General features: G+C 43.2%; 1 protein-coding gene across 4 annotated transcripts in view; it reads left to right on the top strand.

The window, feature by feature from the left end:
• LOC110531058 (putative ATP-dependent RNA helicase ddx6) overlaps positions 1 to 14,979 on the top strand; it is a 48,771-nt gene that overhangs the window by 6,931 nt on the left and 26,861 nt on the right. For all 4 annotated transcript variants that reach the window (XM_090228313.1, XM_036970974.2, XM_090228312.1 and 1 more), the window contains exon 6: positions 9,615 to 9,761. In XM_090228313.1, coding sequence (XP_090084439.1) covers positions 9,615 to 9,761 — 147 coding nt within the window. The remainder of the gene's footprint in view (positions 1 to 9,614; positions 9,762 to 14,979) is intronic.

Here is a 14,979-nt window from a genome sequence, read left to right as displayed (position 1 = left end):
TTTCAGTGCAGCAAACTCTCCAGAAGTTCAGTGAGGATCTTTGAATGATCCAATGTTGACCTAAATGACTAATCATGATAAATACAATCCACCTGTGTGTAATCAAGTCTCCGTATAAATGCACCTGCACTGTGATAGTCTCAGAGGTCCGTTAAAAGCGCAGAGAGCATCATGAAGAACAAGGAACACACCAGGCAGGTCCGAGATACTGTTGTGAAGAAGTTTAAAGCCGGATTTGGATACAAAAAGATTTCCCAAGCTTTAAACATCCCAAGGAGCACTGTGCAAGCGATAATATTGAAATGGAAGGAGTATCAGACCACTGCAAATCTACCAAGACCTGGCCGTCCCTCTAAACTTTCAGCTCATACAAGGAGAAGACTGATCAGAGATGCAGCCAAGAGGCCCATGATCACTCTGGATGAACTGCAGAGATCTGCAGCGGAGGTGGGAGACTCTGTCCATAGGACAACAATCAGTCGTATATTGCACAAATCTGGCCTTTATGGAAGAGTGGCAAGAAGAAAGCCATTTCTTAAAGATATCCATAAAAAGTGTTGTTTAAAGTTTGCCACAAGCCACCTGGGAGACACACCAAACATGTGGAAGAAGGTGCTCTGGTCAGATGAAACCAAAATTGAACTTTTTGGCAACAATGCAAAACGTTATGTTTGGCGTAAAAGCAACACACCATCCCCACTGTCAAACATGGTGGTGGCAGCATCATGGTTTGGGCCTGCTTTTCTTCAGCAGGGACAGGGAAGATGGTTAAAATTGATGGGAAGATGGATGGAGCCAAATACAGGACCATTCTGGAAGAAAACCTGATGGAGTCTGCAAAAGACCTGAGACTGGGACGGAGATTTGTCTTCCAACAAGACAATGATCCAAAACATAAAGCAAAATCTACAATGGAATGGTTCAAAAATAAACATATCCAGGTGTTAGAATGGCCAAGTCAAAGTCCAGACCTGAATCCAATCGAGAATCTGTGGAAAGAACTGAAAACTGCTGTTCACAAATGCTCTCCATCCAACCTCACTGAGCTCGAGCTGTTTTGCAAGGAGGAATGGGAAAAAATTTCAGTCTCTCGATGTGCAAAACTGATAGAGACATACCCCAAGCAACTTACAGCTGTAATCGCAGCAAAAGGTGGCGCTACAAAGTATTAACTTAAAGGGGCTGAATAATTTTGCACGGCCAATTTTTCAGTTTTTGATTTGTTAAAAAAGTTTGAAATATCCAATAAATGTTGTTCCACTTCATGATTGTGTCCCACTTGTTGTTGATTCTTCACAAAAAAATAAAGTTTTATATCTTAATGTTTGAAGCCTGAAATGTGGCAAAAGGTCGCAAAGTTCAAGGGGGCCGAATACTTTCGCAAGGCACTGTATGTTAGAAACTAATAGTGTAGTTTGGCTGGTTCTTGCTAGTTAACTATTTAGCTATTAGCATATATTAATATCATTGTCATGTCCTAAAATAACTTTCCACCGCCACTCGTGTATAATCACAAATGGCCGACATGTAGTTGGTAGGGGCGCACAGTTGATGAAACCAATGCTGCATACTCCAGTTGTGAAAGTCTCTCAAGCGCTGAAATTGGCTAGGATTTTCCTCTATTCAATACTGGCTATGTAATTCTGACAAAGTTACAAAAATATTCCTAGAATAGGCTAATTGACAAGTAACTCTTATGCTTTCAAGATCTCCCCTGAACACTGAATATTTTAACCTTTACAAATAGATAAACAGCTTAGACAGCTACCTCGTCCACCTTAGCCATCTGATCCCTGGTTCATTGAGGGAATAATTTTTTATAAAGACATGGAAAGTATTTGGTTGTAATTAGTGATGCACCGATATGATATTTTTGGCCGATTCAGATATTTTCCTAGCCCAAAAAAAACTGATACCGATATATAAAGTTTGTGGCCTTTTTAAGCATTCTAGTACAGTTAAATTGTTCACACACACATAGATGCAGCGGTCTAAGGCCCTGCATCTCAGTGCAAGAGGCGTCACTACAGTCCCTGGTTTGAATCTAGGCTGTATCGCATCCGGCCATGATTGGGAGTCCCATAGGACGGCTCACAATTGGCCCAGCGTCATCCAGGTTTGGCCGGGGTAGGCTGTCATTGTAAATAAGAATTTGTTCTTAACTGACTTGCCTAGTTAAATAAAGGTTACACACACACCACACTGACCAAAAATATATTTTGTTGGCATTTACGTATGTCCCCATTACCAGTAAAACATAATCAAAACCTATTTATTTCACTTGCTGTGCTGTTTCGTTGTTCAGTCATTTCATCATACATGTCAAGTGGTGAAGTTTCAGCTCTGTCTGTCTGTGGCGCCTCTTCCTCGGTGCGCATGGTTACTGTGTCCGTTTCCATCTTGTCCAGCTGGGTCTGTAACATTTCACGTAAAGCCTGTTCCTTGTCTGCATCAAAGTAGCCATTCCTGTACATAGCATCGAGCATGGTGGTGGCACAGTAAAGAGAGTGCCACCGAATTGCTTGTTCACAGTCTGTGACGGCAGTTTTGTTCAGCAGGCGTTTCAATGCCATGACAGAGGGTATCACATCTGCTGCAGGCGCAGTTGATGAGCTTATTTCTCTAGTCAGTTGTTCGAATGGAGCTAGATAGTGTGTTCATGTTCTCAAATGCCATTGAAATGGCAGCAACGCTATGACAATTCATGCGCATGAAAGACTTTCCTCAGTACAAAATCCTTGACAACCCACTGTGCTGTCAGACTCGGAATGCTCATGGGGCTAATATCACTGGTCCAAATGTCAGTCGTGAAGTTAATAGCAGTGACACGATTACTGTGTAACTCCGGTAGGACAACATCTGAAAAATAGAGCTTGGTATTGTGTACCAGTGCTCGACCAGTTGGCGAAAGCCAACATCACCCACGACAGAGAATGGTTGATTGTCAAGGGTAATGAATTCCATTACCTTGGCTTTAATGGATTAAGCCTTTGAGTTCTCTCGCTGAAATTTTCTTACTGTTTCAAATGGCTGCTCGACTTGTTGACTGCTCGATCCACACAGCAGACATTGTGGGCTAGGTTGTGTTGCACGTGGAGCGCAAAATTTGTGGCGTCATTACGTCATGTACTTACGTTATATAGGTATGCACGGTTTGACATCGTTTTGCACATTGGCGTTAAACTAGACATCGGGCCGATGTTGGCATTTTTAGCTAATATTGTCCGATTACGATATCTTCAACGATATATTGTGCATCCCTAGTTGTAATGTTGCAGGGTGACCAACCATCCTCCAGGAGAGCTACTGGGTGTGCAGGCCTTGCCTTACTCAAGGCCACAATACCAGTGATAATAATGAATGTTATTTCCTGAAGTGGTTCCTTGCATCATACAACACAATTTTCAGTCACCTTTTTTGGCCAATGGTGTTAGACCTTTTGTTGTGGGGGGGTGACTTGAGCTTTCCGACAAGTTAAAAAAAAAGGCAAAAAGTTGCATGTCCTTGCCCTGCATAGGCTATTGATTTGAGAAAGGCTGCAATCATCAAGTGATCATATTTTCACCCATCTGACTATTCCCAATTTAATCTTTACTAATATGTCAAATTGGTTTCAATTTAGAATGGCCCATTATCAAATTGGCAGGGGAAAAAAATAAGTAATCCATATGCACTCGAAAAGCGTTTGGAGGCCGCTTTCCCTCCGGTTTGTTTTTCAAGCCATCCGGGTAGGCTACTATAGTTATTTCATACCACGCACCTGGGTTAGAGGGACAATAGAGCCCTGACTACCAGGCCATTAGCAACGTGATGATCGTTAGCAAGTTGTTTTACCAATGCATGTCCAGTGTGCGTAAGAAGAGATAACCGTGACTCAGCGGTCACATGGAATTTTACTGCCGTCATGAAAGTAATACGTCACCGCAGCAGCCCTACTGGTGCCATTAACTTTTTCATTTGGTGGCAGCGGGCCATGACTTGGTCGCACCAATCTTTCATCCCTCAATATCATTTTTGGGTTGTCTTTCGCAGTGCTTTATTGAAGTGTTAAATACCATCTCAGTAGTCTAAGTTATACGTTTTCATCATGTGTTCCTGTTTAAGTAGGAATGCATGATTCAAGACATTGATGTACAACCTAATCCAGTGATAGTCATGAATTTTTAGTTGACAATTAGGTTTTACTGTTAAAATAGTACTCCAGTTTTTTGTTCAATAGATATTAATTTGCCTACATGTTTATGTGCACTAATATAGGCTGTTTGGGGCTAACATGCTGACCACACCGCTCGCATGTGTGAGCGTTGCAAAATTACATTTACACGTTATTTAATCATTGCACTGCTCGTGAGCGTCTGTGTAGCTAGGCACTAAACTCAAACTTGATATTATTTGTGATGCTGGATGCGCTACAAGTCCTGCCTCTCCCATCTCATTGGTTTTTAGGAGCATATACCCACGTAGTGATTGAAAGATGAACTGAGGTCCACACTCCAGTCCAGTTGGTGGTATGCACCTTTTAAAGTTGCTTGCCAACCGCCATAGAAAGTCCAAAGAAGAGCACTGAAGGAGGAGAGATTACTAGAAACTAACTAAATTTACCTTGTGCATTTCAGGTAAATTAACAACCCAATGTTTATATTCCAGGACAAATCATCTAGCAACAGCAAGCTAGCTAGCTAAATTGCCATAAATGTTTGCTTTTTGACCTGTCCCCAAATTTATGTCGTTGGTTCAGAGTCCATTTTGATATTTTAACCTGTGTTTCCTGATCGCATGCGAGCTGTCTGGTCAGCATGTAATTCACCACTTAAGTGGAAACTCAAATCACATTAGCTAGATTGCTAACTTAAATGTAATACCCACTGGTAATAGCCATATTAATCTGACTGTAAATGTAATGCCCTAAATAAACTTAGCTGTCGTAGCCTACTACCCAATGAGGCCCATGCACTCGTAATGGCCAATGTGCTCTCCGTATCTCAAACCATATCAAATATTTTGCTATAGAGATCAAAATTCAGTTGAGAAATAAAACATCTACATGCAGAAATCTGAGAACCTCTCCAGTTGTAGCAACAAGTATTACAGAGGATAACAATTTTTCCCAAAATGTGGATTTTTACATTTATGCAATCCAGGGTGCGTTTATTTATTTTCCCCAGGAGCGAAGTGGGAGAGACTGGGAGAGTGTCAGGGCAAACACTTTCATTACAGGAATCATGAGGATAATGCACTCTACAGTCCCGCTGCTTGAAAGCGGCAGCTCTACCCTTTAGCTCAGTGCGAATGTTGCCTGTATTCATGGCTTCTGGTTGGGGTGTGTACGTACAGTCACTGTGGGGACGACGTCATTGAGAACTGCCCAGTGACACGAGCCTACCAGACAAGCTAAGTTACTTTTATGTTCGCTTCAAGGCAAGTAACACTGAAACATGCATGAGAGCTTCAGCTGTTCCGGAGGACTGTGAGTAAGACCTTCAAACAGGTCAATGTTCACAAGGCCGTAGGGCCAGACGGCTTACCAGGATGTGTACACCGAGCATGCGCTGACCAACTGGCAAGTGTCTTCACTGACATTTTCAACCTCTCCCTGAGTCTGTAATACCAACATGTTTCAAGCAGACCACCATAGTCTCTGTGCCCAAGAACACTAAGGTAACATGCCTAAATGACTACCTACCCATATCACTCACATCTGTAGCCATGAAATGTGTTGAAAGGCTGGTCATGCCTCACATAAACACCATTATCCCAGAAACCCTAGACACACTCCAATTTGCATACTGCCCCTGCTCCACAGATGATGCCATCTCTATTGCACTCAACACTTCCCTTTCACACCTGGACAAAAGGAACACCTATGTGAGAATGCTATTCATTGACTACAGCACAGCATTCAACACCATAGTGCCCTCAAAGCTCATCACTAAGCTAAGGACCCTGGGACTAAATACCTCCCTCTGCAACTGGATCATGGACTAACAACACATCCGTCACACTGATCCTCAACACGGGGGCCCCTCTGGTGCGTGCTCAGTCCCTTCCTGTACTCCGTGTTCACTCCCGATGAGATGGCCTATAGGGAGGAAGTCAGGTTGAGAGCTTCAAGTTCCTATGCGTCCATATCACCAACAGACTACCGTGGTCCAAGCACACCAAGATAATGGTGAAGAGGGCACGACAAAACCTATTCCCCCCCAGGAGACTGAAAAGATTTGGCATGGGTCCTCAGATCATCAAAAGGTTGTACAGCTGCCCAATCGAGAGCATCCTGATGGCAGTGATGCAACCCTAGTACGGCATCTGCTTGGCCTCCGACCGCAAGGCACTACAGAGGGTAGTGCGTACGGCCCAGTACATCACCGGGGCCAAGCTTCCTGCCATCCAGGACTTCTATACCAGGTGGTGTCAGAAGAAGGCCCTAAAAATTGTCAGACTCCAGCCACCCTAGTCATAAACTGTTCTCTCTGCAACTGCATGGCAAGCGATACCAGACCGCCAAGTCTAGGTCCAAAAGGTTTCTAAACAGCTTCTACCCACAAGCCGTATGATTCCTGAACAGCTATCAAATGGCACCCAGACTATTTGCGTTGCCCCCCCCCCTTCTAAACTGCTGCTGCTCTGTTATTATCTAGTCACTTTAACGCATGCATAGTCACTAATAACTCTACAAATGCATAGTCACTTTAATAACTCTACCTACATGTACATATTACTTTGACATCGGCTCCCCCTACACGCGGACTCTGTATCGGTATCCCCTGTATATAGCCCCGCTATTGTTATTTACTGCTGCTCTTTAGTTATTTGTGCTTCTCTTACTTTTTAAAGTTTTTTTCTTAAGGTCTGCACCTGTTGTATTCGGCGCATGTGACAAATAACATTTTATTTGAATTTGCAATTCCACCTTTGAGCAAAACACTTGGGTGAACCTTTGGAATCATGGAAATAGAAGATTTTTCTAATTCCGTTGTTAGAATATAATAGTGGGCACTTTGAATACAGTGTTTGACTTGACAACAAATGAAAATGCCAGGGAGCAGTTATTGTGACAGGGTAGGAACCAAAATGTCTGTTTCCTAGGGGATGCTATAATCTTTGGCTACACTGAATGTGAATGTTTTCTCTTAGCTACTTCATGTAGCTAACATATTCTTGCTTCATGTATTCCTCTCTGATTTATTCCTAAACTGGGGTACGTGCAATGCTGTCGGGGGTACGTAAATTAAAATGTGATTCACATTTCATATAATAATTTTTTAATTTTTTTATTCTCTTCACATTTTCAAAGAGTCCATTTATATCTTCCAACGGGGCTATACATTTGGGTGAGGATTTTTTTTCTCACCCGAGTATCCTCGTTTCACTGCCCAAAAATAAAATTGAACCATCTAGTGTTCAACGAAATAACACCACAATGTCAAATACAGGTAGCTTAGTCAAATAATTTAACATCCAATCACATTAACCATTACTCTCTCGCGGGAATACCACTAACGGTCCGTATGGAGCCAAACGTAGCTCCTGCTTATGTTGGTATCTGTACTGATGGCGCGAAAGCCATGACAGGGAGACACAGTGGAGTGGTAACGAGCGTGCAGTTGCACCCGATGCCGCTTGGGTACACTGCAGCATCCACTGAGAGGCTCTTGCTGCCAAAGGAATGCCTGACAGCTTGAAAGACGTTTTAGACAATACAGTGAAAAATGGCTAACTTTGTAAAAGCAAGGCCCCTGAACTCAAGTGTATTTTCTGCACTATGCAATGATATGGGCAGCGACCATGTAATGCTTTTACAACATTTTATTTAACTAGGCAAGTCAGTTAACATTCTTATTTACAATGACAGCCACCCCGGCCAAACCCGGACGACGCTGGGCCAATTGTGCGCCGCCCTATGGGGCTCCCAATCAAGGCCGGTTGTGATACAGCCTGGAATCGATCCACATTTTCTTTAATTGAGAGCTTAAAGTTCTTGACTGACCATAACTTTCACTTGTCTGACCGCTTGCACGATGACGAGATTCTCACACGACTGGCCTATCTGAGTGATCTGAATCTAGGATTACAGGGACCCGCCAGGGACTATATATTCAATGTGCGGGACCAAATTGAGGCACTGATTTAAGAAATTGCAGCTCTTTTTTTTTTTTTTTTGTCTGCATTAACAAGGACAGCACGCAGGTCTCATCTCTGTATGATATTTTGTGTGAAAATTAACTCAAGCTTACGGACTATGTCCAATGTGATATAGCGAAGCACCTGAATGAGCTGGGTGTGCAGTTACTCAGGTACTTTCCAGAAACGGACAACACAAACAACTGGATTCGTTATCCCTTTCATGTCCTGCCTCCAGTCCACTTGCCCATATCTGAACAAGAGAGCGTCATTGAAATTGCAACAAGCGGTTCTGTGAAAATGTAATTTAATCAGAAGCCACTGCCAGATTTCCGGACAGAGTATTCTGCCTTGGCAAATCGTGCTGTTAAGACATTTATGCCGTTTGCAACCACGTACCTTATGTGAGAGTGGATTCTCGGCCCTCACTAGCATGAAAACTAAATACAGGCGCAGACTGTGTGGAAAATGACACTGTCTCCCCAAATACAACCCAACATTGCAGAATTATGTGCATCCTTTCAGGCACACCCTTCATTACCCTGTGGTGAGTTATTCACACTTTTGTATAAACGAATAAGGTTTTATATCCAAGATGGTTAAAGAGCAAAATGATTGATTATTTGTGTCCTGGTCCTATAAGAGCTCTTTGTCACTTCCCATAAGCTGGGTTGTGACAAACTCACATTTATTAAAATAAGAATATCGTATAGTGTGTGGGGCAGGCTTTCAATGATGTCAAAAATCAACATTTGAGAGTGCGCTGACCCTGGTGCTGGAGGGGGTACGCAGCTGGAGGTTGAATGTTTGAAGGGATACTGGACTATAAAAAGTTTGGGAACCACTGATTTAGAAGATACTGTTGCACAAACAACATGCTGATTTTGGTCTAAACCATCACTGGCATTATCAGGCTGTATAGCGAATTAAATTTGCTCTGACTCAGTTCATTTAATTAGCTTGCGATTCACATTAGCGGCTAACAATATTTGGCCCAACTTGCTAAGAAAAGACAAACTAGCTGTTTGCAGATGTAAGAAACAAACTAATGGTGTAATTCTAAACCGTTAGTGGATCTACATTAAGAAGCAAAGTGAAAACGGCATTGTTGTCATCAAAATTGTTGCATGCATTGACCATGCAGACTGAAAGCAAGTGTCTAGTGGTTAAGGATCAACGGTGCGCTCCTTGGGTGATGGGGCAGGGCTACGTCTGTTTGGAAGGAGGAATGGAGGGAGAGAGCACAGAGAGGGGTGACTCAAGTAACGAAGTAAACTATAAAAATGGACATTGCGCACAGCATGTCATTTTAACAAACCAATCATGCAAATACCATTTATAGAAGGTAAAGTAAAAACCCAAACTGGCCCCTGCATCAATACCGGTATATCGTAAAATACAGTATACCGCCCAGCCCTACTGCGCCCCTCTTCCTACTTTTCCCTCCCTCTCTGTCAAACCTCATTGTCTTCCACTTCGTCCTCTCTCCCAAGCTATTGTGATGGTGCCCACTCGTGAGCTGACCCTGCAGGTGAGCCAGATCAGTATCCAGATCAGCAAGCACCTGGGCGGAGTGAAAGTCATGGCCACCACGGGTGGTACCAACCTGCGAGATGACATCATGCGCCTGGACGAGACCGGTAAAGACCCAACAGCATCACATTGTCACTTCATACCAAGAGTGGTGTCTTGCGACGTACACAGTTGAAGTCGGATGTTTACATACACTTTGGTCATTAAAACTAGTTTTTCAACCACTCCACAAATTTTTTTGTTAACAAACTATAGTTGTGGCAAGTCGGTTAGGACATCTACTTCGTGCATGACACGTAATCTTTCCAACAATTGTTTACAGACAGATTATTTCACTTATAATTCACTGTATTACAATTCAGAATTCACAGAAATCTCGTAATTAAAATTCCTCAAACATACAAGTATTATACACCATTTTAAAGAAACTTGTTGTTAATCCCACCACAGTGTCTGATTTCAAAAAGGCTTTAAGACGAAAGCATACCATGCGATTATGTTAGGTCAGCACCTAGTCACAGAAAAACCGCCATTTTTCCAGCCAAAGAGAGGAGTCACAAAAAGCAGAAATAGAGAGAAAATGAATTACCTTATCATCTTCATCAGATGACACTCATAGGACTTCATGTGACACAATACATGTATGTTTTGTTTGAAAAAGTTAATATTTATATCCAAAAATCTCAGTTTACATTGGCATGTTTTTTGCAGAGAGCCACATCAATTTACAGAAATACTCAACTAAATGTTGATGAAAATACAAGTGTTATACATGGAATTAAAGATATATTTCTCCTTAATGCAACCGCTGTGTCAGATTTCAAAAAAGCTTTATGGAAAAAGCACACCATGCAATAATCTGAGTACAGCGCTCAAAGACCAAACTATATATATATTTACCTTTATTTAACTAGGCAAGTCAGTTAAGAACAAATTCTTATTTTCAATGATGGCCTAGGAACAGTGGGTTTAACTGCCTGTTCAGGGGCAGAACGACAGATTTGTACCTTGTCAGCTCGGGGGTTTGAACTTGCAACCTTCCAGTTACTAGTCCAACACTCTAACCACTAGGCTACACCACTAAGCAACATCTCAAGACATCAGTCAGGAAGTTAAAGTTGGTTGCAAATGGGTCTTCCAAATGGACAATGACCCCAAGCATGCATCCAAAGTTTTGAAAAATGGCCCTCATCCTGTAGAAAGTTTGTGGGCAGAAATGAAAAAGTGTGTGCGAGCAAGAAGGCCTTCAAACCTGACGAAGTTACACCAGCTCTGTCAGGGGGAATGGGCCAAAATTCACCCAATTTATTGTGGGAAGCTTGTGGAAGGCTACCCAAAATGTTTGACCCAAGTTAACCAATTTAAAGGCAATGATACCAAATATTAATTGAGTGTATGTAAACTTCTGACCCACTGGGAATGTGATGAAAGAAATAAAAGCTGAAATAAATAATTCTCTCTACTATTATTCTGACATTTCACATTCTTAAATAAAGTGATGATCCTAACTGACTTAAGACAGGGCATTTTTACTAGGATTAAATGTCAGGAATTGTGAAACTGCGTTTTAAATGGTTTTTGTCTATGTAAACTTCCGACTTCAACTGTATACAGTGCCTTTAGAAAGTATTCAGATCCCTTTACTTTTTCAACATTCTGTGACGTTAGACTTATTCTAAAGTCGATGAAATCAAACATTTTCCTCAGCAATTTACACAATACCCCGTAATGAGAGAACTAAAAACAGGTTTTTAGGAATATTTGCAAATTTATTACATATACACTGCTCAAAAAAATAAAGGGAACACTTAAACAACACAATGTAACTCCAAGTCAATCACACTCCTGTGAAATCAAACTGTCCACTTAGGAAGCAACACTGATTGACAATAAATTTCACATGCTGTTGTGCAAATGGAATAGACAACTGGTGGAAATTGGGCAACTGGTGGGCATTTAGCAAGACACCCCCAATAAAGGAGTGGTTCTGCAGGTGGGGACCACTTCTGTTCCTATGCTTCCTGGCTGATGTTTTGGTCACTTTTGAATGCTAGCGGTGCTTTCACTCTAGTGGTAGCATGAGATGGAGTCTACAACCCACACAAGTGGCTCAGGTAGTGCAGCTCATCCAGGATGGCACATCAATGCGAGCTGTGGCAAGAAGGTTTGCTGTGTCTGTCAGCGTAGTGCCCAGAGCATGGAGGCGCTACCAGGAGACAGGCCAGTACATCAGGAGACGTGGAGGAGGCCGTAGTAGGGCAACAACCCAGCAGCAGGACCGCGACCTCCGCCTTTGTGCAAGGAGGAGCACTGCCAGAGCCCTGCAAAATGACCTCCGGCAGGCCACAAATGTGCATGTGTCTGCTCAAACGGTCAGAAACCAACTCCATGAGGGTGGTATGAGGGCCCAACATCCACAGGTGGGGGTTGTGCTTACAGCCCAACACCGTGAAGGACGTTTGGCATTTGCCAGAGAACACCAAGATTGGCAAATTCGCCAATGGCGCCCTGTGCTCTTCACAGATGAAAGCAGGTTCACACTGAGCACATGTGACAGACGTGACAGTCTGGAGACGCCGTGGAGAACGTTCTGCTGCCTGCAACATCCTCCAGCATGACCGGTTTGGCGGTGGGTCAGTCATGGTGTGGGGTGGCATTTCTTTGGGGGGCCGCACAGCCCTCCATGTGCTCGCCAGAGGTAGCCTGACTGCCATTAGGTACCGAGATGAGATCCTCAGACCCCTTGTGAGACCATATGCTGGTGCGGTTGGCCCTGGGTTCCTCCTAATGCAAGACAAACCTCATGTGGCTGGAGTGTGTCAGCAGTTCCTGCAAGAGGAAGGCATTGATGCTATGGACTGGCCCGCCCATTCCCCAGACCTGAATCCAATTGTGTACATCCGGGACATCATGTCTCGCTCCATCCACCAACGCCACGTTGCACCACAGACTGTCCAGGAGTTGGCGGATGCTTTAGTCCAGGTCATGGAGGAGATCCCTCAGGAGACCATCCGCCACCTCATCAGGAGCATGCCCAGATGTTCTAGGGAGGTCATACAGGCACGGGGAGGCCACACACACTACTGAGCCTCATTTTGACTTGTTTTAAGGACATTACATCAATGCTGGATCAGCCTGTAGTGTGGTTTTCCACTTTAATTTTGAGTGTGACTCCAAATCCAGACCTCCATGGGTTGATAAATTTGATTTCCATTGATCATTTTTGTGTGATTTTGTTGTCAGCACATTCAACTATGTAAAGAAAAAAGTATTTAAAAATAATATTTCATTCATTCAGATCTAGGATGTGTTATTTTAGTGTTCCCTTTATTTTTTTTGAGCAGTGTAAAAAAATAAATACCCTTTTTACTTAAGAATTCAGACCCTTTCCCATGAGAATCAAAATGTAAGCTCCGGTGCATCCTGTTAACATGTATCATCCTTGATGTTTCTACAACTTGATTGGAGTCCACCTGTGGTAAATTCAATTGATAGTACATGATTGGAAAGGCACACACCTGTCTATATAAGGTCCCACAGATGAGGGTGCATGTCAGAGCAATGGCCAAGCCAAGAGGTCGAAGGAATTGTCCGTAGAGCTCCGAGACAGCATTGAAGGGGTCCCCAAAACCACAGTGACCTCCATTATTAAATGTAAGAAGTTTGTAACCACCAATACTCTTTCTAGAGCTGACCACCCGGCCAAATTGAGCAAGCGGGGGAGAAGAGCCTTTGTCAGTGTGGTGACCAAGTACTCAAACTCACTCTGACAGAGCTCTAGAGTTCCTCTGTGGAGATGGGAGAACCTTCCAGAAGGACAACCATCTCTGCAGCACTCAACCAATTAGGCCTTTGTGGTAGTGGCCAGATGGTAGCCACTCCTCAGTAAAAGGCACATGACAGCCCACTTGGAGTTTGCCAAAGGGTACCCAAAGGACTCTGACCATGAGACACAAGATTCTCTGGTCTGATGAAACCAAGATTGAACTCTTTGGCCTGAATGCCAAGTGTCACGTCTGGAGGAAACCTGGCGCCATCCCTATGATGAAGCATGGTGGTGGAAGCATGATACTGTGGGTATGTTTTTATTCGACAGGGACTGTGAGACTAGTCAGGATCAAGGGAAAGATGAACAGAGCAAAGTAAAGAGATCCTTGATGAAAACCAGCTCCCTCCAGAGCGCTCAGGACCCCAGACTGGGACGAAGGTTCACCTTCCAACAGGACAATGACCCTAAGCACACTGCCAAGACAATGTAGGAGTGGCTTCGGGACAAGTCTCAATGTTCTTGAGTGGCCCAGCCAGAGCCCGGACTTGAACCTGATTGAACATCTCTGGAGAGACCTGAAAATAGCTGTGCAGCTAGGCTCCCCATCTAGCCTGACAGCTTGAGTGGATCTGCAGAGAAGAATGGGAGAAGCTCCAAATACAATTGTACAATATACAGTGGGGTTTGAAATAGACACCCTTGATAAACATGAGCAATAATGACTTAAAAATGTATTTTAAAAAATCTCAAAAGTTTTACGAGTTGGTTAACACCATTGGAAGGTATCTTAGATCATTTCTCCATACAGTATATTTTATCATTCATCTGCGCTTATGGACTGCCCTCCACTGGTTTTTAATGCGTTTAAAATCCAGAGACTGAGATGGCCTTTGCAAAATTTTTATTTTTGTGGCCAACTGGCCATTTCTTTGATGTGTGCTTGGGGGTATTGTCTTGCTGGAAGATCAACTTGCAATCAAGTGTCAGCCTCCTGGCAGAGGCATCTGGGTTTTTGGCTAAAATGTTTTGGTACGGGGTAAAGTTCATGATGCCATTGACCTTAACAAGGGCCCCAGTACCAGTTGAAGCAAAACATCAAAGATCCACCACAATATTTTAGTGTGTCTGGGATTATTTTCTGCTAATGCGTTCTCATTTCAATGCCTCTGATGTGAGTGGCCAAAGAGCTCTATTTTCATGACGTCTGACAATAGCACCGGTTCTAATTCAAGTGCCAATGTCATTTAGCAAACTCCAGATGTTTATTTGTTGTATGACATCAAAATAGAGCTCTTTGGCCACACCAGTGGTGGGTTTGGCATTGACATGAGTGCATGTGCAGAGAAGATTCCAATACGTACTGTAAATTATGGTGGGGGGGGTGGTCTTTGATGTAATTTTTCTTCTACTGGTCCTGGGGTCCTTAAGGTCAACCGCATCATCAACCTTATCCAGTACCCAGGACATTTATCAAAAACCTGGTTGCCTCTGCCCAGGAGGCTGACACTTGAACGCAATCTTCCAGCAAGACTGTAACCACAAGCACTCATCAAAAT

The sequence above is a fragment of the Oncorhynchus mykiss genome, chromosome 30 (genome assembly GCF_057628025.1).
Source record: "Oncorhynchus mykiss isolate SJ-2025 chromosome 30, ASM5762802v1, whole genome shotgun sequence".
NCBI lineage: Eukaryota > Metazoa > Chordata > Actinopteri > Salmoniformes > Salmonidae > Oncorhynchus > Oncorhynchus mykiss.
The sequence above is the reverse complement of the archived record's forward strand: the minus strand, read 5'-3'. Positions and strand labels throughout refer to the sequence as shown.